The sequence below is a fragment of the Lissotriton helveticus genome, chromosome 8 (assembly GCF_964261635.1).
Source record: "Lissotriton helveticus chromosome 8, aLisHel1.1, whole genome shotgun sequence".
Taxonomy (NCBI): domain Eukaryota; kingdom Metazoa; phylum Chordata; class Amphibia; order Caudata; family Salamandridae; genus Lissotriton; species Lissotriton helveticus.
The window spans coordinates 107916881-107942148 of record NC_136069.1 but is presented as its reverse complement, the minus strand read 5'-3'; the positions used below and the strand labels follow the sequence as shown (position 1 = coordinate 107942148).

General features: G+C 49.9%; 2 protein-coding genes across 2 annotated transcripts; one reads left to right on the top strand and one right to left on the bottom strand.

The window, feature by feature from the left end:
- Window positions 1-16416: 16416 nt before the first annotated feature.
- LOC144772421 (histone H2B 1.2-like) lies at window positions 16417-18019 on the top strand. The gene has a single exon (XM_078656716.1). It carries the CDS (start codon window positions 17471-17473, stop codon window positions 17966-17968), a length of 498 nt encoding a protein of 165 aa, XP_078512842.1. The 5' UTR covers window positions 16417-17470; the 3' UTR covers window positions 17969-18019.
- A 3145-nt stretch (window positions 18020-21164) lies between these two features.
- On the bottom strand, window positions 21165-24216 carry LOC144772420 (histone H1.01-like). Its single transcript, XM_078656715.1, has one exon. The coding sequence runs from the start codon at window positions 24169-24171 to the stop codon at window positions 23524-23526; it is 648 nt and encodes a 215-aa protein (XP_078512841.1). The 5' UTR covers window positions 24172-24216; the 3' UTR covers window positions 21165-23523.
- Window positions 24217-25268: the final 1052 nt, after the last annotated feature.

Here is a 25268-nt window from a genome sequence, read left to right as displayed (position 1 = left end):
TCTTCCCCTTGAAGCTTAACACCACCAAATGTCACAGGTATCAGTAACATTGGTGCCTGGAGGCTGGAAGTAGGCACAAGGCCTTGCAGGCCTTTCCTGATACTGGGAAAGGGTGAAAAACACTGTACTGGGCATGTGAGGTGTTTTGCTTAAACACCTCCAGCCAGGGGGATAACCAAAAAATCTTACCCTGCGCTGAGCTCCATAACCCTGGGTATAAAGTGTGACTTCATCCCCTTGAAGCTTAACACCACCAAATGTCACAGGTATCAGTAAAATTGGTGCCTGGAGGCTGGAAGTAGGCCCACGGCCTTGCAGGCCTTTCCTGATACAGTAAAGGGGTGAAATAGACTTTATTGGGCATGTGGAGTGTTTTGCTTTAACACCTCCAGCCAGGGGGATAACCTGAAATCTTAGCCTGCGCAGAGCTCCATAACCCTGGGTAGAAGGTGCGACTTCATCCCCTTGAAGCTTTACACCACCAAATGTCACAGGCATCAGTAACATTGGTGCCTGGGGGCTGGAAGTAGGCACAAGGCCTTGCAGGCCTTTCCTGATACTGTTAAGGGGTGAAATAGAGTTTAATGGGCATGTGAAGTGTTTTGCTTTAACACCTCCAGCCAGGGGGATAACCTGAATTCTTACCCTGCGCTGAGCTCCATAACCCTGGGTAGAAAGTGTGACTACATCCCCTTGAAGCTTAACACCACCAAATGTCACAGGTATCAGTAAAATCGGTGCCTGGAGGCTGGACGTAGGCCCAAGGCCTTGCAGGCCTTTCCTGACACTGTGAAGGGGTGAAATAGACTTTATTGGGCATGTGGAGTGTTTTGCTTTAACACCTCCAGCCAGGGGGATAACCTGAATTCTTACCCTGCACTGAGCTCCATAACACTGGGTAGAAGGTGTGACTTCTTCCCCTTGAAACTTAACACCACCACATGTCACAGGTATCAGTAACATTGGTGCCTGGAGGCTGGAAGTAGGCCCAAGGCCTTGCAGGCCTTTCCTGATACTGTGAATGGGTGAAATACACATTGATGTGTATGGTAACTGTTCTATTTTCACGCCTTAAGCCTGGGGTGAAGCCTGAAATCTTACCCTGCGCGGATCTCCATAACCCTGGGTAGAAGGTGCGACTTCATCCCCTTGAACCTTAACACCACCAAATGTCACAGGTAACAGTAACATTGGTGCCTGGAGGCTGGAAGTAGGCACAAGGCCTTGCAGGCCTTTCCTAATACTGTGAAGGGGTGAAATAGACTTTATTGGGCATGGGGAGTGTTTTGCTTTAACACCTCCAGCCAGGGGGATAACCTGAAATCTTACCCTGCACTGAGCTCCATAACCCTGGGTAGAAGGTGTGACTTCATACCCTTGAAGCTTAACACCACCAAATGTCACAGGTATCAGTAAAACTGGTGCCTGGAGGCTGGAAGTAGGCCCAAGGCCTTGCAGGCCTTTCCTGATACTGTGAAGGGGTGAAATAGACTTTATTGGGCATGTGAAGTGCTTTGCTTTAACAACTCCAGCCAGGGGGATAACCTCAAATCTTACCCTGCGCTGAGCTCCATAACCCTGGGTATAAAGTGTGACTTCATCCCCTTGAAGCTTAACACCACCAAATGTCACAGGAATCAGTAATATTGGTGCCTGGAGGCTGGAAGTAGGCACAAGGCCTTGCAGGCCTTTACTGATACTGGGAAAGGGTGAAATACACTGTACTGGGCATGTGAGGTGTTTTGCTTAAACACCTCCAGCCAGGGGGATAACCTAAAACCTTACCCTGCGCTGAGCTCCATAACCCTGGGTAGAAGGTGTGACTTCATCCCCTTGAAGCTGAACACCACCAAATGTCACAGGTATCAGTACATTGGTGCCTGGAGGCTGGAAGTAGGCCCAAGGCCTTGCAGGCCTTTCCTGATACAGTGAAGGGGTGAAATAGACTTTATTGGGCATGTGGAGTGTTTTGCTTTAACACCTCCAGCCAGGGGGATAACCTGAAATCTTACCCTGCACTGAGCTCCATAACCCTGGGTAGAAGGTGTGACTTCTTCCCCTTGAAGCTTAACACCACCAAATGTCACAGGTATCAGTAACATTGGTGCCTGGAGGCTGGAAGTAGGCACAAGGCCTTGCAGGCCTTTCCTGATACTGGGAAAGGGTTAAATACACTGTACTGGGCATGTGAGGTGTTTTGCTTAAACACTTCCAGCCAGGGGGATAACCTGAAATCTTACCCTGCGCGGAGCTCCATAACCCTGGGTAGAAGGTGCGACTTCATCCCCTTGAAGCTTAACACCACCAAAGGTCACAGGTATCAGTAACATTGGTGCCTGGAGGCTGGAAGTAGGCACAAGGCCTTGCAGGCCTTTACTGATCCTGGGAAAGGGTGAAATACACTGTACTGGGCATGTGAGGTGTTTTGCTTAAACACCTCCAGCCAGGGGGATAACCTAAAATCTTACCCTGCGCTGAGCTCCATAACCATGGGTAGAAGGTGCGACTTCATCCCCTTGAAGCTTAACACCACAAAATGTCACAGGTATCAATAACATTGGTGCCTGGGGGCTCGAAGTAGGCACAAGGCCTTGCAGGCCTTTCCTGATACTGTGAAGGGGTGAAATAGACTTTAATGGGCATGCGGAGTGTTTTGCTTTAACACCTCCAGCCAGGGGGATAACCTGAATTCTTACCCTGCACTGAGCTCCATAACACTTGGTAGAAGGTGTGACTTCATCCCCTTGAAGCTTAACACCACCAAATGTCACAGGTATCAGTAACATTGGTGCCTGGGGGCTGGAAGTTGGCCCAAGGCCTTGCAGGCATTTCCTGACACTGTGAAGGAGTGAAATACAATGTATTGGGCATGTGAAGTGTTTTTCTTTAACACCTCCAGCCAGAGGGATGACCTGAAATCGTACCCTGCACTGAGCTCCATAAACCTGGGTAGAAGGTGTGACTTCTTCCCCGTGAAGCTTAACACCACCAAATGTCACAGGTATCAGTAACATTGGTGCCTGGAGGCTGGAAGTAGGCACAAGGCCTTGCAGGCCTTCCCTGATACTGTGAAGGGTTGAAACAGACTTTATTGGGCACGTGAAGTGTTTTTCTTTAACACCTCCAGCCAGGGGGATAACCCAAATTCTTACCCTGCGCTGAGCTCCATAACCCTGGGTAGAAGATGTGACTTCTTCCCCTTGAAGCTTAACACCACCAAATGTCACATGTATCAGTAACATTGGTGCCTGGAGGCTGGAAGTAGGCACAAGGCCTTGCAGGCCTTCCCTGATACTTTGGAGGGGTAAAATAGACTTTATTGGGCATGTGAAGTGTTTTCCTTTAACACCTCCAGCCAGGGGGATGACCTAAATTCTTACCCTGCGCGGAGCTCCATAACCCTGGGTAGAAGGTGCAACTTCATCCCCTTGAAGCTTAACACCTCCAAATGTCACAGGTATCAGTATAATTGGTGCCAGGAGGCTGGAAGTAGGCCCAAGGCCTTGCAGGCCTTTCCTGATACTGTGGAGGGGTGAAATAGACTTTATTGGGCATGAGAAGTGTTTTGCTTTAACACCTCCAGTCAGGGGTGAAGCCTGGAATCTTACCCTGCGCTGAGTTCCATAACCCTGGGTAGAAGGTGCAACTTCATCCCCTTGAAGTCGAACACCTACAAATGTCACAAGTGTCAGTGAAATTGGTGCCTAGAGGCTGGAAGTAGGCACAAGGCCTTTCCTGATACTGTGAAGGGGTGAAATAGACTTTATTGGGCATGTGAAGTGTTTTGCTTTAACACCTCAAGCCAGGGTGATAACCTGAAATCTTACCCTGCGCTGAGCTCCATAACCCTGGGTAAAAGGTGTGACTTCTTCCCCCTGAAGCTTAACACCACCAAATGTCACAGGTATCAGTAACATTGGTGCCTGGAGGCTGGAAGTAGGCACAAGGCCTTTCCTGATACTGTGAAGGGGTGAAATAGACTTTATTGGGCATGTGAAGTGTTTTGCTTTAACACCTCAAGCCAGGGCGATAACCTGAATTCTTACCCTGCGCTGAGCTCCATAACCCTGGGTAGAAGGTGCAACTTCATCCCCTTGAAGCTTAACACCTCCAAATGTCACAGGTATCAGTATAATTGGTGCCAGGAGGCTGGAAGTAGGCCCAAGGCCTTGCAGGCCTTTCCTGATACTGTGGAGGGGTGAAATAGACTTTATTGGGCATGAGAAGTGTTTTGCTTTAACACCTCCAGTCAGGGGTGAAGCCTGGAATCTTACCCTGCGCTGAGTTCCATAACCCTGGGTAGAAGGTGCAACTTCATCCCCTTGAAGTTGAACACCTACAAATGTCACAAGTGTCAGTGAAATTGGTGCCTAGAGGCTGGAAGTAGGCACAAGGCCTTTCCTGATACTGTGAAGGGGTGAAATAGACTTTATTGGGCATGTGAAGTGTTTTGCTTTAACACCTCAAGCCAGGGTGATAACCTGAAATCTTACCCTGCGCTGAGCTCCATAACCCTGGGTAAAAGGTGTGACTTCTTCCCCCTGAAGCTTAACACCACCAAATGTCACAGGTATCAGTAACATTGGTGCCTGGAGGCTGGAAGTAGGCACAAGGCCTTTCCTGATACTGTGAAGGGGTGAAATAGACTTTATTGGGCATGTGAAGTGTTTTGCTTTAACACCTCAAGCCAGGGCGATAACCTGAATTCTTACCCTGCGCTGAGCTCCATAACCCTGGGTAGAAGATGTGACTTCTTCCCCTTGAAGCTTAACACCACCAAATGTCACAGGTATCAGTAACATTGGTGCCTGGAGGCTGGAAGTAGGCAGAAGGCCGTGCAGGCTTTTCCTGATACTGGGAAAGGGTGAAATAGACTTTATTGGGCATGTGGAGTGTTTTGCTTTAACACCTCCTGCCAGGGAGGATAACCTGAAATCTTACCCTGCGCTGAGCTCCATAACCCTGGGTAAGAGGTGTGACTTCATCCCCTTGAAGCTCAACACCACCACATGTCACAGGTATCAGTAACATTGGTGCCTGGGGGCTGGAAGTAGGCCCGAGGCCTTGCAGCTCTTTCCTGATCCTGTGAAGGGGTGAAATACAATTTATTGGGCATGTGAAGTGTTTTGCTTTAACACCTCCAGCCAGGGGGATAACCTGAATTCTTACCCTGAGCTGAGCTCCATAACCCTGGGTAGAAGGTGTGACTTCATCCCCTTGAAGTTTAACACCACCAAATGTCACAGGTATCAGTACATTGGTGCCTGGAGGCTGGAAGTAGGCCCAAGGCCTTATAGGCCTTTCCTGATACTGTGAAGGGGTGAAATAGACTTTAATGGGCATGTGAAGTGTTTTGCTTTAACACCTCCAGCCAGGGGGATAACCTGAATTCTTACCCTGCGCTGAGCTCCATAACCCTGGGTAGAAGGTGCGACTTCATCCCCTTGAAGCTTAACACCACCAAATGTCACAGGTATCAGTAACATTGGTGCCTGGAGGCTGGAAGTAGGCACAAGGCCTTGCAGGACTATCCTGATACTGGGAAAGCGTGAAATACACTGTACTGGGCATGTTAGGTGTTTTGCTTAAACACCTCCAGCCAGGGGGATAACCTAAAATCTTACCCTGTGCTGAGCTCCATAACCCTGGGTAGAAAGTGTGACTTCCTCCCCTTGAAGCTTAACACTACCAAATGTCACAGGTATCAGTAACATTGGTGCCTGGAGGCTGGAAGTAGGCCCAAGGCCTTGCAGGCCTTTCCTGATACTGTGAATGGGTGAAATACACATTGTTGTGTATGGTAACTGTTCTATTTTCACGCCTTAAGCCTGGGGTGAAGCCTGAAATCTTACCCTGCGCTGAGCTCCATAACCCTGGGTAGAAGGTATGACTTCATCCCCTTGAAGTTTAACACCACCAAATGTCACAGGTATCAGTACATTGGTGCCTGGAGGCTGAAAGTAGGCCCAAGGCCTTATATGACTTTCCTGATACTGTGAAGGGGTGAAATAGACTTTATTGGGCATGTGAAGTGTTTTGCTTTAACACCTCCAGCCAGGGGGATAACCTGAATTCTTACCCTGCGCTGAGCTCCATAACCCTGGGGTAGAAGGTGCGACTTCATCCCCTTGAAGCTTAACACCACCAAATGTCACAGGTATCAGTAACATTGGTGCCTGGAGGCTGGAAGTAGGCAGAAGGCCGTGCAGGCTTTTCCTGATACTGGGAAAGGGTGAAATAGACTTTATTGGGCATGTGGAGTGTTTTGCTTTAACACCTCCTGCCAGGGGGGATAACCTGAAATCTTACCCTGCGCTGAGCTCCATAACCCTGGGTAAGAGGTGTGACTTCATCCCCTTGAAGCTCAACAACACCACATGTCACAGGTATCAGTAACATTGGTGCCTGGGGGCTGGAAGTAGGCCCGAGGCCTTGCAGCTCTTTCCTGATCCTGTGAAGGGGTGAAATACAATTTATTGGGCATGTGAAGTGTTTTGCTTTAACACCTCCAGCCAGGGGGATAACCTGAATTCTTACCCTGCGCTGAGCTCCATAACCCTGGGTAGAAGATGTGACTTCTTCCCCTTGAAGCTTAACACCACCAAATGTCACAGGTATCAGTAACATTGGTGCCTGGAGGCTGGAAGTAGGCACAAGGCCTTTCCTGATACTGTGAAGGGGTGAAATAGACTTTATTGGGCATGTGAAGTGTTTTGCTTTAACACCTCAAGCCAGGGCGATAACCTGAATTCTTACCCTGCGCTGAGCTCCATAACCCTGGGTAGAAGATGTGACTTCTTCCCCTTGAAGCTTAACACCACCAAATGTCACAGGTATCAGTAACATTGGTGCCTGGAGGCTGGAAGTAGGCAGAAGGCCGTGCAGGCTTTTCCTGATACTGGGAAAGGGTGAAATAGACTTTATTGGGCATGTGGAGTGTTTTGCTTTAACACCTCCTGCCAGGGGGGATAACCTGAAATCTTACCCTGCGCTGAGCTCCATAACCCTGGGTAAGAGGTGTGACTTCATCCCCTTGAAGCTCAACACCACCACATGTCACAGGTATCAGTAACATTGGTGCCTGGGGGCTGGAAGTAGGCCCGAGGCCTTGCAGCTCTTTCCTGATCCTGTGAAGGGGTGAAATACAATTTATTGGGCATGTGAAGTGTTTTGCTTTAACACCTCCAGCCAGGGGGATAACCTGAATTCTTACCCTGAGCTGAGCTCCATAACCCTGGGTAGAAGGTGTGACTTCATCCCCTTGAAGTTTAACACCACCAAATGTCACAGGTATCAGTACATTGGTGCCTGGAGGCTGGAAGTAGGCCCAAGGCCTTATAGGCCTTTCCTGATACTGTGAAGGGGTGAAATAGACTTTAATGGGCATGTGAAGTGTTTTGCTTTAACACCTCCAGCCAGGGGGATAACCTGAATTCTTACCCTGCGCTGAGCTCCATAACCCTGGGTAGAAGGTGCGACTTCATCCCCTTGAAGCTTAACACCACCAAATGTCACAGGTATCAGTAACATTGGTGCCTGGAGGCTGGAAGTAGGCACAAGGCCTTGCAGGACTATCCTGATACTGGGAAAGCGTGAAATACACTGTACTGGGCATGTTAGGTGTTTTGCTTAAACACCTCCAGCCAGGGGGATAACCTAAAATCTTACCCTGTGCTGAGCTCCATAACCCTGGGTAGAAAGTGTGACTTCATCCCCTTGAAGCTTAACACTACCAAATGTCACAGGTATCAGTAACATTGGTGCCTGGAGGCTGGAAGTAGGCCCAAGGCCTTGCAGGCCTTTCCTGATACTGTGAATGGGTGAAATACACATTGTTGTGTATGGTAACTGTTCTATTTTCACGCCTTAAGCCTGGGGTGAAGCCTGAAATCTTACCCTGCGCTGAGCTCCATAACCCTGGGTAGAAGGTATGACTTCATCCCCTTGAAGTTTAACACCACCAAATGTCACAGGTATCAGTACATTGGTGCCTGGAGGCTGGAAGTAGGCCCAAGGCCTTATATGACTTTCCTGATACTGTGAAGGGGTGAAATAGACTTTATTGGGCATGTGAAGTGTTTTGCTTTAACACCTCCAGCCAGGGGGATAACCTGAATTCTTACCCTGCGCTGAGCTCCATAACCCTGGGGTAGAAGGTGCGACTTCATCCCCTTGAAGCTTAACACCACCACATGTCACAGGTATCAGTAACATTGGTGCCTGGAGGCTGGAAGTAGGCCCAAGGCCTTGCAGGCCTTTCCTGATACTGTGAAGGGGTGAAATAGACTTTATTGGGCATGTGGTGTGTTCGGCTTTAACACCTAAAGCCAGGGGGATAACCTGAAATCTTACCCTGCGCTGAGCTCCATAACCCTGGGTAGAAGGTGTGACTTCCTTCCCTTGAAGCTTAGCACTACCAAATGTCACAGGTATCAGTAACATTGGTGCCTGGAGGCTGGAAGTAGGCACAAGGCCTTGCAGGCCTTTCCTGATACTGGGAAAGGGTGAAATACACTGTACAGGGCATGTGAGGTGTTTTGCTTAAACACCTCCAGCCAGGGGGATTACCTAAAATCTTACCCTGCTCTGAGCTCCATAACCCTGGGTAGAAAGTGTGACTTCGTCCCCTTGAAGCTTAACACCACCAAATGTCACAGGTATCAGTAAAATTGGTGCCTGAAGGCTGGAAGTAGGCCCAAGGCCTTGCAGGCCTTTCCTGATACTGTGAAGGGGTGAAATAGACTTTATTGGGCATGTGGAGTGTTTGGCTTTAACACCTCAAGCCAGGGGGATAACCTGAAATCTTACCCTGCGCTGAGCTCCATAACCCTGGGTAGAAGGTGTGACTTAATCCCCTTGAAGCTTAACACCACCACATGTCACAGGTATCAGTAACATTGGTGCCTGGAGGCTGGAAGTAGGCACAAGGCCTTGCAGGCCTTTCCTGATACTGTGAAGGGGTGGAATACAATTTATTGGGCATGTGAAGTGTTTTGCTTTAACACCTCGAGCCAGGGGGAATAACCTGAAATCTTACCCTGCGCTGAGCTCCATAACCCTGGGTAGAAGGTGTGACTTCATCCCCTTGAAGCTTAACACCACCACATGTCACAGGTATCAGTAACATTGGTGCCTGGAGGCTGGAAGTAGGCCCAAGGCCTTGCAGGCCTTTCCTGATACTGTGAAGGGGTGAAATAGACTTTATTGGGCATGTGGTGTGTTCGGCTTTAACACCTAAAGCCAGGGGGATAACCTGAAATCTTACCCTGCGCTGAGCTCCATAACCCTGGGTAGAAGGTGTGACTTCATCCCCTTGAAGTTTAACACCACCAAATGTCACAGGTATCAGTACATTGGTGCCTGGAGGCTGGAAGTAGGCCCAAGGCCTTATAGGCCTTTCCTGATACTGTGAAGGGGTGAAATAGACTTTAATGGGCATGTGAAGTGTTTTGCTTTAACACCTCCAGCCAGGGGGATAACCTGAATTCTTACCCTGCGCTGAGCTCCATAACCCTGGGTAGAAGGTGCGACTTCATCCCCTTGAAGCTTAACACCACCAAATGTCACAGGTATCAGTAACATTGGTGCCTGGAGGCTGGAAGTAGGCACAAGGCCTTGCAGGACTATCCTGATACTGGGAAAGCGTGAAATACACTGTACTGGGCATGTTAGGTGTTTTGCTTAAACACCTCCAGCCAGGGGGATAACCTAAAATCTTACCCTGTGCTGAGCTCCATAACCCTGGGTAGAAAGTGTGACTTCATCCCCTTGAAGCTTAACACTACCAAATGTCACAGGTATCAGTAACATTGGTGCCTGGAGGCTGGAAGTAGGCCCAAGGCCTTGCAGGCCTTTCCTGATACTGTGAATGGGTGAAATACACATTGTTGTGTATGGTAACTGTTCTATTTTCACGCCTTAAGCCTGGGGTGAAGCCTGAAATCTTACCCTGCGCTGAGCTCCATAACCCTGGGTAGAAGGTATGACTTCATCCCCTTGAAGTTTAACACCACCAAATGTCACAGGTATCAGTACATTGGTGCCTGGAGGCTGGAAGTAGGCCCAAGGCCTTATAGGCCTTTCCTGATACTGTGAAGGGGTGAAATAGACTTTATTGGGCATGTGAAGTGTTTTGCTTTAACACCTCCAGCCAGGGGGATAACCTGAATTCTAACCCTGCGCTGAGCTCCATAACCCTGGGGTAGAAGGTGCGACTTCATCCCCTTGAAGCTTAACACCACCAAATGTCACAGGTATCAGTAACATTGGTGCCTGGGGGCTGGAGGTAGGCCCAAGGCCTTGCAGGCCTTTCCTGATACTGTGAAGGGGTGAAATACAATTTATTGGGCATGTGAAGTGTTTTGCTTTAACACCTCCAGCCAGGGGGATAACCTGAAATCTTACCCTGCGCTGAGCTCCATAACCCTGGGTAGAAGGTGCGACTTCATCCCCTTGAAGCTTAACACCACCAAATGTCACAGGTATCAGTAACATTGGTGCCTGGAGGCTGGAAGTAGGCAGAAGGCCGTGCAGGCTTTTCCTGATACTGGGAAAGGGTGAAATAGACTTTATTGGGCATGTGGAGTGTTTTGCTTTAACACCTCCAGCCAGGGGGGATAACCTGAAATCTTACCCTGCGCTGAGCTCCATAACCCTGGGTAAGAGGTGTGACTTCATCCCCTTGAAGCTCAACACCACCACATGTCACAGGTATCAGTAACATTGGTGCCTGGAGGCTGGAAGTAGGCCCAAGGCCTTGCAGGCCTTTCCTGATACTGTGAAGGGGTGAAATAGACTTTATTGGGCATGTGGTGTGTTCGGCTTTAACACCTAAAGCCAGGGGGATAACCTGAAATCTTACCCTGCGCTGAGCTCCATAACCCTGGGTAGAAGGTGTGACTTCCTTCCCTTGAAGCTTAGCACTACCAAATGTCACAGGTATCAGTAACATTGGTGGCTGGAGGCTGGAAGTAGGCACAAGGCCTTGCAGGCCTTTCCTGATACTGGGAAAGGGTGAAATACACTGTACAGGGCATGTGAGGTGTTTTGCTTAAACACCTCCAGCCAGGGGGATTACCTAAAATCTTACCCTGCTCTGAGCTCCATAACCCTGGGTAGAAAGTGTGACTTCGTCCCCTTGAAGCTTAACACCACCAAATGTCACAGGTATCAGTAAAATTGGTGCCTGGAGGCTGGAAGTAGGCCCAAGGCCTTGCAGGCCTTTCCTGATACTGTGAAGAGGTGAAATAGACTTTATTGGGCATGTGGAGTGTTTGGCTTTAACACCTCAAGCCAGGGGGATAACCTGAAATCTTACCCTGCGCTGAGCTCCATAACCCTGGGTAGAAGGTGTGACTTAATCCCCTTGAAGCTTAACACCACCACATGTCACAGGTATCAGTACATTGGTGCCTGGAGGCTGGAAGTAGGCACAAGGCCTTGCAGGCCTTTCCTGATACTGTGAAGGGGTGAAATAGACTTTATTGGGCATGTGGTGTGTTCGGCTTTAACACCTAAAGCCAGGGGGATAACCTGAAATCTTACCCTGCGCTGAGCTCCATAACCCTGGGTAGAAGGTGTGACTTAATCCCCTTGAAGCTTAACACCACCACATGTCACAGGTATCAGTAACATTGGTGCCTGGAGGCTGGAAGTAGGCACAAGGCCTTGCAGGCCTTTCCTGATACTGTGAAGGGGTGGAATACAATTTATTGGGCATGTGAAGTGTTTTGCTTTAACACCTCGAGCCAGGGGGAATAACCTGAAATCTTACCCTGCGCTGAGCTCCATAACCCTGGGTAGAAGGTGTGACTTCATCCCCTTGAAGCTTAACACCACCACATGTCACAGGTATCAGTAACATTGGTGCCTGGAGGCTGGAAGTAGGCACAAGGCCTTGCAGGACTATCCTGATACTGGGAAAGGGTGAAATACACTGTACTGGGCATGTGAGGTGTTTTGCTTAAACACCTCCAGCCAGGGGAATAACCAGAAATCTTACCCTGCGCGGAGCTCCATTACCCTGGGTAGAAGGAGTGACTCTGTCCCCTTGAAGCTGCAGGCTTCCTAATGTCACAAGTATCACTAAAACAGGTGCCTGGAGGCTGGAAATGTGCCTACGGTCCTGCAGGCCTAGGTCTGATACTGTAAAGGGGTTAGATACAGTGTTGGAATAAAGAATTATTATGTTTTCCCACCTCCAGCCAGGAGTGGAACCTGACATCTTACCCTGCGCGGAGCTCCATAGTCCAGGCTAGTAGGAGCAACTGTATCCCCTTTGAAGATTAACTCCGCCAAATGTTACAAGTATCACTAAAAGAGGTGTATGGAGGCTGCAAACGGGCCCACAGCCTTGAGCTGATACTGTAACAGGGGGGAATCTCACATTGCGCGGAGCACCATAGCTCTGCGTAGAAATAGCCACTCTGTGCCTGGAGGCTAGAAATGGGCTTGGGAGACTGATGTCTGATAATGTAAAGGGGGTTTTGAATGACGTTTTGTATTTCTCCACCTCCAGCCAAGGGGTAAATCCTGAAATATAACCCTAATCGGAGCTCCATAGCCCTCTGCAGAAAAAGTGACTTAGTCCCCTTGAACCGTAATAAAATTTGATAAATGTTAACAGTTTTAAACGGGTGCCTGGAGACTAAAAATGGAACAGAGACACTTTTTCAGATCCCATACTGTGAGGGACTTATTGTAATTATTTTGTGATAAATATATATATATACAATTATTATTTTTTTGGCCCTCCTTCAGCTTAGGGGTTAAACCAGGAATTTTACCCGGATTGGAGCTCCACAGCCCCGGGTAGAAAAAGTGACTTTGTCCCCTTGAACCTAAGGAGTTATTAAAAAAAAAAAAAATAAATGTGTGTGTTTTTTTTTTTTTGCCGACCTCCAGCTAAGGGGGGAAACCGGAGATTTTACCCGAATCGGAGCTCCATAGCCCCGGGAAGAAAAAGTGACTTTGTCCCCTTGAACCTAAGGAGTTAGTAAAAAAAAAAAAGAAAGAAATGTGTGTGTTTTTTTTTTTTTTTTGCCGACCTCCAGCTAAGGGGGGAAACCGGAGATTTTACACGAATCGGAGCTCCATAGCCCCGGGAAGAAAAAGTGACTTTGTCCCCTTGAACCTAAGGAGTTCGTAAAATAAAAAAAAAATAAAAGAAATGTGTGTGTGTGTTTATTTAATTTTTTTTTGCCGACCTCCAGCTAAGGGGGGAAACCGGAGATTTTACCCGAATCGGAGCTCCATAGCCCCGGGAAGAAAAAGTGACTTTGTCCCCTTGAACCTAAGGAGTTAGTAAAAAAAAAAAAGAAAGAAATGTGTGTTTTTTTTTTTTTTTTTGCCGACCTCCAGCTAAGGGGGGAAACCGGAGATTTTACACGAATCGGAGCTCCATAGCCCCGGGAAGAAAAAGTGACTTTGTCCCCTTGAACCTAAGGAGTTCGTAAAATAAAAAAAAAATAAAAGAAATGTGTGTGTGTGTTTATTTAATTTTTTTTGGCCGACCTCCAGCTAAGGGGGGAAACCGGAGATTTTACCCGAATCGGAGCTCCATAGCCCCGGGAAGAAAAAGTGACTTTTTCCCCTTGAACCTAAGGAGTTCGTAAAATAAAAAAAAAATAAAAGAAATGTGTGTGTGTGTGTTTATTTAATTTTTTTTGCCGACCTCCAGCTAAGGGGGGAAACCGGACATTTTACCCGAATCGGAGCTCCATAGCCCCGGGAAGAAAAAGTGACTTTGTCCCCTTGAACCTAAGGAGTTAGTAAAAAAAAATAAAAAAAATAAAATAAAGAAATGTGTGTGTTTTTTTTTTTTTTTTGCCGACCTCCAGCTAAGGGGGGAAACCGGAGATTTTACCCGAATCTGAGCTCCATAGCCCCGGGAAGAAAAAGTGACTTTGTCCCCTTGAACCTAAGGAGTTCGTAAAATAAAAAAAATATAAGAAATGTGTGTGTGTGTTTATTTTTTTTTTTTTTGCCGACCTCCAGCTAAGGGGGGAAACCGGACATTTTACCCGCATCGGAGCTCCATAGCCCCGGGAAGAAAAAGTGACTTTGTCCCCTTGAACCTAAGGTATTAGTTAAAAAAAAAAGAAATGCGTGTATGTTTTTTTTTTTTTTAGTTTTTTTTGCCGACCTCCACCTACGGGGGGGAACCTGAAATTGTACCCGAATCTGAGCTCCCCAGCCCCGGGTAGAATTAGTGCCATCGTCCCCTTGAACCAAAATGCCCACACACAAAAAATAAAAATACTGAAACGGGGGCTTAAAGGCCCACAGGGACCCCTAAACGGACATGGCGGTTCACCACAAAAATTAGGATCCCACACCCTCTTCCGTGGGCCTGCATGGGAACCCTATTTTATCGACTATTAAGCCCCCCACGTAGTGGGGGCTTACAGCTCCTGGGTGGAGAACAAAGTCGGAGTTAGCCCGGCCAATCCGCCGCCCGGCCATCTGGTCGCCGCAGCTCACTGGGCCATCTGGTCGACCCACAGAGGGGCGACCAGATGGCCCAGTGAGCTGCGGCGACCAGATGGCCGGGCGGCGGAACGGCCGCGCTATCTCCAACTTTGTTTCCAACTTTGTAAGCCCCCACTACGTGGGGGGCTTAATAGTCGGTGAACTGCGTGACTCGTGGGGCCCTGTGCCGGGCTAAACCCGCCTTAGGTCCCCATGCAAGGGCTCCATGATGGCGGGCACCTGGGCCGGTCTAAACACCCCCCTTAGAACTGCGTGACTCGTGGGGCCCTGTGCCGGGCTAAACCCGCCTTAGGTCCCCATGCAAGGGCTCCATGATGGCGGGCACCTGGGCCGGTCTAAACACCCCCCTTAGAACTGCGTGACTCGTGGGGCCCTGTGCCGGGCTAAACCCGCCTTAGGTCCCCATGCAAGGGCTCCATGATGGCGGGCACCTGCTCCGGGCTAAACCCACCGTAGGTCCCCAGGCAAGGGCTCCATGATGGCGGGCACCTGCTCCGGGCTAAACCCACCGTAGGTCCCCAGGCAAGGGCTCCATGATGGCGGGCCCCTGGTCCGGGCTAAACCCACCGTAGGTCCCCAGACAAGGGCTCCATGATGGCGGGCAGCCGAGCCGGGCCGGGCTAAACCCACCGTAGGTCCCCAGACAAGGGCTCCACGGTGGCGGGCCCATGGGCCGGGCTGAACCCACCTTTGGTCCCTAGTTTAGAGCTCCATGGTGGCGGGCCCGTGGGACGGGGTAAACCCGCCTTCCCGGCCGTGCCTTCCAGAGCAGAGTGGCTGCGGAGCAACTCCCCGGGTTCCCCCCTCCTCCCCTCCCGAGCGAGTGTGGGCCTAGATAGCAGCCCTGCGCTGCGGCGATAATAGTTCATAGACACAGCTCTCACACGACATGGTGGTCGGCTCTTAAAAGAGCCTTTGGGTTGTTTTTTTTTTCCTTTTTTTCCGTGGTTTAACCGCCGAATCCGTAGAGAGTGCGGCCCTGGCGCTTCAGGGCATAGACCACATCCATGGCGGTGACGGTCTTCCTCTTGGCGTGCTCGGTGTAGGTGACGGCGTCCCGGATCACGTTCTCCAGGAAAACCTTGAGCACCCCGCGGGTCTCCTCGTAGATGAGACCGGAGATGCGCTTGACTCCGCCACGGCGCGCCAGGCGGCGAATGGCCGGCTTGGTGATGCCCTGGATGTTGTCCCGGAGCACCTTGCGGTGTCTCTTGGCGCCGCCTTTGCCGAGCCCCTTCCCTCCTTTGCCGCGTCCAGACATGTTCTCTTCTCGGTGCTGGGAGCAGAAATGAAGAGGAAAACCAGCACCGGCTGCTTTATATGGAGGCTCAGCGGACCTGCGCGGGAGCTCCAAGCGCCCACGTGACGCCCTGTGAGGCGGGAGAGCTCGGACCCGGCCCGCCTTCTGCAGGAAGCGGGGGCTGGAGCGGCCGTTGCCTTCTGAAAAAGAGCGGGCTCCCAGCCCGCCTTTGTCATGGGCTGGCTCAGCAGCTGCCGCTGCCGGTGCACAGATCACAGTCAAACACACGCAAGCACCTCCCTTCCCGGCCTCCCCTTGTGACCGCGGGCCACCCATCCCCTGCGTTCGGAGCCCCCTGTCCAATATAAGCAGAAGGCTCTGTATGTTTTAATGGAGCCACACACGTTAGCGGCCTCACCGGCACCACCCCGCTGCGTTTGGCCGCCTGCAACCTCGTAGCACTGCCCACATCCCGCGCCCGGCTGGGGCAAGCCTGCAAAATGTGTCCCCCAAAAATGAAAAGAAAAAAATATATATGTATATATTGTTTGAAAAAGAGCGCGCTCCCAGCCCGCCTCTCTGTCAGGGGCTCCCGATGGGGGGCTCAGCAGCTGCCGCCGGTGCACTGATCAGTCAAACACGCACACTCCTACCTTCCAGGCCCCCCCCCCCCCCCACTTGTCACCGCGGCCTGCCTAACCCTCGCGTTCGGTGCCCGCTCGGCTTGGCTCAGCAGCTGCCGCCGGTGCACTGATCAGTCAAACACACACACTCCTCCCTTCCAGGCCCCCACTTGTCACCGCGGCCCGCCTAACCCTCGCGTTCGGTGCCCGCTCGGCTGGGGCACGTCTGCAAATCGAGTCCCTGAAAATTAAAAATTATATATGTATAACAAAAACATCGATATGGTCTGCCTCATGCTAGGCTTTGGGACGGGACAACATTAAAGTGTACGGCCAGAGCTTGGGCATGCCCTCCACTACAAAGCTACGGTGGCGGGCGCTGCCGCATCTATGAAGCCGCCAGAGTAACACCTCGGCACGGATACGCTCTTTGATGGAGTCTGTGGATGGCCCTGAAAAGAGCCTTTGTGTTTAGGGTGCGTTTCCACGGTGGTCTGCGGGCCTTTACTTGCTTGCTTTGCCCTGTGCCTTGTGGCTCTCGGTTTTCTTGGGCAGCAGCACGGCCTGGATGTTGGGCAGGACTCCTCCCTGGGCGATGGTGACTCGGCCCAGCAGCTTGTTCAGCTCCTCGTCGTTGCGGATGGCCAGCTGGAGGTGTCTGGGGATGATGCGGGTCTTCTTGTTGTCCCGGGCGGCGTTGCCAGCCAGCTCCAGAATCTCAGCGGTCAGGTACTCCAGCACTGCAGCCAGATAGACGGGGGCACCGGCGCCCACCCTCTCGGCGTAGCTTCCCTTCCTGAGCAGCCTGTGCACACGGCCCACGGGGAACTGGAGCCCGGCTCTGGAAGAGCGTGTCTTGGCCTTGGCGCGGGCCTTTCCTCCTTGCTTTCCGCGTCCAGACATGGCGATCGATCTAGGGTCTCAGTCACACAACAGAGAGAATGGTACTGCTCCTTCTGCTGGACTCCGGTAATATAAAGACTTCGGGAGCGTCTGATTGGTTGACAGCTAGGCGCCGATAGTACTTTTCAATGGAGGGAGGCGGGCTTCTGTTTAACCAATCAGTGTCCCAGAACCGCATTACAATAGGAAGTGGGGGCCCTGCCTATGCCTGCCAATGAGAAAGGAGAAACGGGAAGAAGCTGCTTTGCACGCCCAGCCTATAAATACAAGTGCCGGACGCCCAGGCATCATTTCTCTCGGCTCCACAGCAAGCAGTGAAAGAGCGTCGACCATGCCTGAACCAGCCAAGTCCGCGCCGGCACCCAAGAAGGGCTCCAAGAAAGCGCTCTCCAAGCCGCCCAAGAAGGACGGGAAGAAGCGCAAGAGGAGCAGGAAGGAAAGCTATGCCATCTACATTTACAAAGTGATGAAGCAGGTGCACCCGGATACCGGCATTTCCTCCAAGGCCATGGGCATCATGAACTCCTTCGTGAACGACATCTTCGAGCGCATCGCTGCAGAGGCTTCCAAACTGGCTCACTACAACTCGCGGCGCACCATCACCTCCCGGGAGATCCAGACCGCAGTCCGCCTTCTGCTCCCCGGAGAGCTGGCCAAGCACGCCGTGTCGGAGGGCACCAAGGCCGTCACCAAGTACACCAGCGCCAAGTAAGGCTTCCAGGCGCACCCCAACGAACACAACGGCTCTTTTAAGGGCCAACCACTTCCTCCCCTAAGAGCTAACGTGCTTCTATTATGACCGGAGAAATATGTGTTTTGGAATATGTGTTTTATAAGGGTAATGTTAAGTGCAGAAAGGCCCGCTCTCACGGGGCTTGCTGCAGACCGAGGGCCGACAGCAGGCAACCCGTTCCGCCTCTTTAAATTAACATGTCTATATGAATGGGACCAAGTGTCACATGAGCACTGTAACGATGAGGTTCAATAAACCCCCTGGGGAATTCACACATCTGCCCCCCCCCGGGCTTATGGTTTTCCATGTTGGGGGCGAACAGTGTCTGTGTGAGCGGGTTTAACGTTGTGTTTGTACTTTTAAGACCCTGGGGAACGGCGTTAGTTCACCCCGGGGCAAACGTTCCCGAAATCAGACACACGAACCCGATGTACCGGGGACACAGATGCCCCTTAAGCGGTGGCTTGTGACCAGCGGATCCCTGCACAACCCCCTATAAAAAGGCTTTTTATTATTAGATGGACACATTGAACAGGCGTTTATGCACTGTGAACACAGAGTGCTCTGGTTTCCCCAGAGCCGGTATAAGTTGCCCAGTGACCGTGGTACTCGCAGCCCACCCTCCCTAACCTGTAAAACACATGCCATGACAGATAAGAGAAGCTCGTAGGTGACAGGGTGGTGGCCCTTAAAAGAGCCGTTGTGGTGGTGGTTGTTCGGGTCGGTCCGTCTCCTTAGGCCCTCTCGCCTCGGATGCGACGGGCCAGCTGGATGTCCTTGGGCATGATGGTCACCCTCTTGGCGTGGATGGCGCACAGGTTGGTGTCCTCGAAGAGCCCGACCAGGTAGGCCTCGCTGGCCTCCTGCAGGGCCATGACGGCGGAGCTCTGGAAGCGCAGGTCGGTCTTGAAGTCCTGGGCGATCTCCCTCACCAAGCGCTGGAAGGGCAGCTTGCGGATGAGGAGCTCGGTGGACTTCTGGTAGCGGCGGATCTCGCGGAGAGCCACGGTGCCTGGCCGGTAGCGGTGAGGCTTCTTGACTCCTCCGGTGGCAGGCGCGCTCTTGCGGGCTGCCTTGGTGGCCAGCTGCTTGCGGGGCGCTTTGCCGCCGGTGGACTTGCGGGCTGTCTGCTTGGTGCGGGCCATGGCGGGAGCGGTCTCTCTCAGCGAAGGCAGAGAAGAATGGCGTCTACCAGGGAAAGAGCCCTATTTATGCCCTCACAGACGGAGGGCTGCTCTGGTTGGCTGAGGAGACCGCCCCACGTTCGAAAATAGCCCGCGGTGTGCAACGATTGGATACTGAACTGGAGGCTGCAGCCTAGCTGTCCAATGAGCTGTGGATAAAAGAGACCCCCCCCTTGGATGATGGCGCCGGAGCCCGCGCCTCGGTCAGCCTTTGTCTCCGTCCATCCACTTGTAGTCACGAGGACGACTCGACCCCGGTCAACCGGGAGAGGAGCCCGAGATGTCATAAGCACACTGCCCTTGGTCACTCTGGAACACGCCCCCGTTACCTGCGCTCGATTGAAAGTTCACAATCGTCTGCTTTATGCAGGCGCTATATCGAGTCTGCCCGGATACAGTGAAAGCACCAACACAAACACGTTTATAATAAACTGAGGTCTTATAACTCCCAGACCCGCTTTTTACCCTCACCCTGGAGCACGCAGTTACCTGCGCTCCAATTAAAGTTCACAATCATCTGCTTTATGCAGACACTATTTAGAGTCTGCCCGGGTACAGTGAAAGCACAGAGACACTGTAAAGTTATGAATAATTGTCCATTCGTTGTTGATTATCTTCATGTGAATTTATTAAAGATAGGGTCACAGGAATTTAAATATACATAAATAAGAAATTTAAGTATATAAGTAAGGAACCCCACCAGGAGCAGTCTGTATCTCGCTCAGCCCTTAGATCAACTGACTCTAAGCTCATTAACATTCTAATTCATAACATTCTAACAGACACATAAGTAGGCTGAGCATTACATTACATTATCTCTCTTTTTATAATGATAAAAGGAGAAACTGAGATGAGAAGATAAAATAGTGAATGGAGGGAACAATGAAGAAGACTGGAAAATTAATTAAGAGGGACTGAAGGCACTAAAGACAACTCAATGAGAAGATAAGGTAGTGAATATTTTTATAATGATAAAAGGAGAAACTGAGATGAAAAGATAAAATAGTGAATGGAGGAAACAATGAAGAAGACTGGAAAATTAATTAAGAGGGACTGAAGGCACTGAAGACAACTCAATCACTCATCTCTCTTTTTCCAAAAACAAACAACCAAAGTACTCCCACAATACGAACAGGAAGCGACTCAGGTACAAAGATCATGAAAGCTGGCCGGGCTAACATGAAATAATACAAGAGTACAATCTGAAAAGAAAACATGACACCGTATAAACACCACATAAGTAGAAGTGGGGACACACCATGAAACAATATACACACAAAATGTTAAACACATTAAATAGATGAGTACACACCACATATGTAGATGTGACACCATAAAACAGTATGAAAAATTAGGTGGGGACACACCACTCAGATGAGGACACACCACATAAGTAGATGTGGGGACACACCATGATGTGGGGAACACACCATATAAACAATATAACACACAAAGAAATGTGTGTAACAGTATGAATGTATGTTAAACATATTAAATAGGTGGGGACACATCACACATAAGTAGCATAAAAACAGTACAACATGTGCATAAATTGCAATACATGAAATGTACCTGAGGAGCTTAAAAGCTTGTACCAGTGGAGCTTAAAAGCTTGGTGTGGTTAAGAATATAAAGATAATGTATTTGCATTTCTAAATGACCACACCTAATACATTTCATCAACTTAAAGAAAAGTGTACAGTCAAATACATTTGTATTTCAAACAACCTGAGGAGCTTAAAAGCTTGTACCTGTGGAGCTTAAAAGCTTGGTGAGGTTAATAGTACACAGACGAATGCATTTGCATTTCTAAAGAACTACATGTAATAAATACTATCAATTTAAAGAACAGTGCATAGTCGAATGCATTTGTATTTCAAAGAACTTGAGGAGCTTAAAAGCTTGTACCAGTGGAGCTTAAAAGCTTGGTGTAGTTAATAGTAGACTGACGAATGCATTTGCATTTCAAATAATCAATTTAAAGAACAGTGCATAGTCGAATGTTTTTGTATTTCAAAGAACTTGAGGAGATAAAAAGCTTGTACCAGTGGAGCTTAAAAGCTTGGTGTGGTTAAGAGTATAAAGATAATGCATTTGCATTTCTAAATGACCACACCTAATACATTTCATCAATTTATAGAAAACTTGGTGTAGTTAACAGTGTAGTGACGAATGTATTTGTATTTCGAAAGGACCACACGTAATAAACCACCGAAAATTTAAAGAACAGTGCTTAGACGAATGCATTTGCATTGGTGTGGTTAAAAGTGCATTTGCACGGGAGATTAACTATGACTGTAAAATCATTTCATTTTATATATGCCTACAAATCAAGAAAGGTTTACAGTAAAATACTTATTCTGAAATCATCGTAAAATTTAAGTCATTAAGTACTTATGAATAAAGTAACTGTAAATATAATGTAAGTGTAGAGCAGGTAAAGGTAATAGGATCTGCATAATCGAGGTAACACTTAACGGAACTTTCGACGTCTGCATTATCAAATTCCATTTCGCATAAGCATATAAATTCATCATTGAAGTGCAATGATGGAAAATAACCATTAGGTGGCAGTGTTGTGATAAATAAAAGTACTGATAAACAGCAGATCGTCGTGATGAGTTTCCAGAGAAATTGAATTCAGTACCTGTGGAAGATCTGCGCTCTAATTTTCCTTTTGAAAAACAATGGATAGAAAGTACGTTAGTAATTTGTGGAATACAAGTCTGGAGACACGGTGATAGCGGGCCTATCGCTGCGATGAAAATGCAGAAATGCGATAGACAATTTTATTTTAAAAAAAAGCGTGTCTATCGCTGTATTGAGGAAGTTGAAATGACATAGAGATGAAAACATGAAGACTGTAAATGAGGTGATAAATCTAAAATGGCCGCACGTCGACGTAAGAGATGCTGGGTGGCTCTCGGTGTTAGTGTGCTTCAAAAAGTTCCAGAGGTGATAGAAAGGCTGACTCACGTCATAGAGTAGGATGACGAGATCAGGTAGGCACGGGAGACAGGTGAGGTTGTAAGTTCTCAGTGCGTGCGCTCGTTGTGAAGCTCAAGTGTAGTTTGAATTTGCATAGCGGTTAAACTGTCATTTAGTATGGACAAACATGAGAAAGATATTAATTAAAAATAAAATGTCAGCGCTCACCGGATCTTATAGGGAATGAAAGTCCGGTGCTCCAAGAAAATCTGTTGCCTCGGAAGAGGTGTCAGCACACACGAAAGGACACTCTGGCAGTTGCCTTTGAGAGGAGAGTGGGCTCACCTGAGAAGCGGTTCCCTCTGAAACTGTCATGTTAAATAGACATTACATTTGCCGATTTTGACAATCTCCTTTCCTGCTATACAGATTTCTTTTCAGTTGGTAATGAGAGTCCCACATGGGTTTTCCTACCTTTATCAGATCAAGCATGCAATCTGCTTCGTAGTATGAGTCACTGGTATAAAGGTACTGTGGGTAGAAGCTGAATTGCTGAATAAACGCAATGTGAGCAGGTTATGTGCTTGAGAAACAAAGCTGGTTACTCACATGCCTTTTATGTGAAGAATACGTCAGGGTGGCAGTCAGGCAATTTTAACAGCAGCTGAGGCAGCAGGATATGTTGATAATGGCACTTTAGATGTTGAGGGCGACCGGTGGCAGGTCACTGGTGGGGTTCTCGGTGCCAGTAAGCTTGAGCTGCTTGGAAGGTTTCCTTTTCCGTTTAATTCCTTATCTTTTACTTTTTAAAGATAGATTCTTTCCATTCCGTTTCGTTTTTAAAAGTCTCTTGTAATTGACACGGAGGTTCGTTTAAAAACGTCGCCAGATGTAAAGTTATGAATAATTGTCCATTCGTTGTTGATTATCTTCATGTGAATTTATTAAAGATAGGGTCACAGGAATTTAAATATACATAAATAAGAAATTTAAGTATATAAGTAAGGAACCCCACCAGGAGCAGTCTGTATCTCGCTCAGCCCTTAGATCAACTGACTCTAAGCTCATTAACATTCTAATTCATAACATTCTAACAGACACATAAGTAGGCTGAGCATTACATTACAGACACACACGTTATTGCACATGTATTATAAACGGAGGTCTTATAACTCCCGGACCCCCTTATTTTCTATGTAATAACGATTTCAATCCACGCAGCACCGAAAGAGCCGTTTATATGGCCAAGATCACACGCGGCACTCGCGTGTGGAAAAGTGTGCTATGGATGTATGGTGCGGTTTATTTTTGAGAAGTGGGGCCATTGGGTGGGTGCAAAGGTGGGGAGGAACACGCTCTCTTCTAGACAGGGTGGTGGCCCTTAAAAGAGCCGTTGTGTTTGCAGTGTCTCGGTGCCAGCCCTTACTTCTTCTTGGGCGCTGCCTTTTTGGGCTTCGCTGCTTTGGGCTTGGCTGCCTTGGGTTTGACTACCTTGGCAGGGCTTTTCTTGGCTACTTTGGGCTTCGCCGCCTTGGCTTTCGCTGGGCTCTTGGCAGCCTTCTTGGCAGGGGCAGCCTTGGGCTTCTTGGGGCTCTTGGCTGCTGCTGGCTTCTTGACCTTCTTCGGGCTCTTCTTGACCCCCGCGGGAGCCTTTTTGGGCTTCTTGGCGGCAGGGGCAGCTTTCTTGGCCGCTGGCTTCTTGGTCTTGGCAGCTGTCTTCTTGGCTGCCTTCTTGCCCTCCAGCTGCTTCTTGTTCACTTTGAAGGACCCGGAGGCCCCGGTGCCCTTCAGCTGGGCTAGGGCGCCTTTACTGACCAGGCTCTTCAGGGAGACCTTAACGCGGCCCTTGTTCTTGTCCGCATCGTAGCCGGCGGCGGTCAGCGCCTTCTTCAGAGCCACCAGGGAGACTCCCTTCCTCTCGGCCGAGGCGGTCACACACTTCAAAATCAGGTCGGACACGCTGGGACCGGAAGGCTTCTTGGCCTTGGAGGCCCCCGCTGCTTTCTTCTGCTTCTTCTTGGGGGCGACCTCAGCGGGAGGAGCCGCGGCGGCTGGAGCGGTTTCTGCCATTGCAATACGAGTCTCGGCGCTGTCACAGAACAGAAATGTACCTCCCAACCCGAGCCCCGTGCATATATAGGGAGGAGCCAGCCCCTGATTGGTTCCGAGGAGTGAGGGCTGTGTGCGAGGCGCACTCGGCTCTCTGCTCCGAGCTGACTTTTGTGTTTCCTACTATCGGATTATCTAAGTTTTTAAACACAATCCGTTAAACACACGCTCCCATACACACATGAAAAGAAGCCCAACTTCAACCCCTTCCCGTGCCCTCCCCCGTTTCAGCCGACCCCGTCCTCAGAGGCTTGTAATCCGCCGTGAATCTCTGCCCTCCCCCGATGGCTGACGCCCCCGTGCCTTGAATCCCGGGCTCCGGGCCCCTTTCCCCCGGTCCACCCTCGCGCTCTGAGGCCGGGAGCGGCGGCCCGCGGGCGGGAGGGGCCTCCTGCAGGGAGCGGGCCCTGTGGCGTCACAATGGGGCTCAGGGGGACGCGGGGAGCGCGTTCTGGAACGGGCCGAAGTAACACAGGGCTCCGCCGGCCGAGCGGGGAAGCGAAGACAACAACAGGGGGCCCCGGCCCGGGGGTCAGGGGGGCCCTCGCCGCGCGCCTGCACCCTCGGCTGTGGCACCCACGACTCGGGGGCAGCCGGGGGATTTTTACAAGCAGCGGGGCACGGGCCGGGCTCAAGACTCACGGGCATCACAAGGCGGCTGCGCGCTGGTAGCTTCACATGCAGCCAGAGGGCATTCACTGCCAAGCGCCGAGCTGGAGGAGACGGGGGCACACTAAACATAATAAACACACAGTGACACAATAGAGGCAGGCGGCCGAGTTAGACCTACATTGGCACCCAGCGTGAGAGCAGAGGGTGTGAATGCACCTGAAATGGTGACCCCAGTACCTGCATGGAGGCACTCTGCTGAGCTGATGTTCACAGCTGGAGTTAGGTTTACATCTCAGGTGACATCTTTGGACGGGAACCGACCTTAACAACGCGGTCAAAACACCGCAGTACATTTCGATCGCTGCATTTACAACGCAAGTCTTTTCCACGACTTGCACGGGAGGGCGCACTAGACTATGGAATAGTGCGATTTACTATTCCAACAC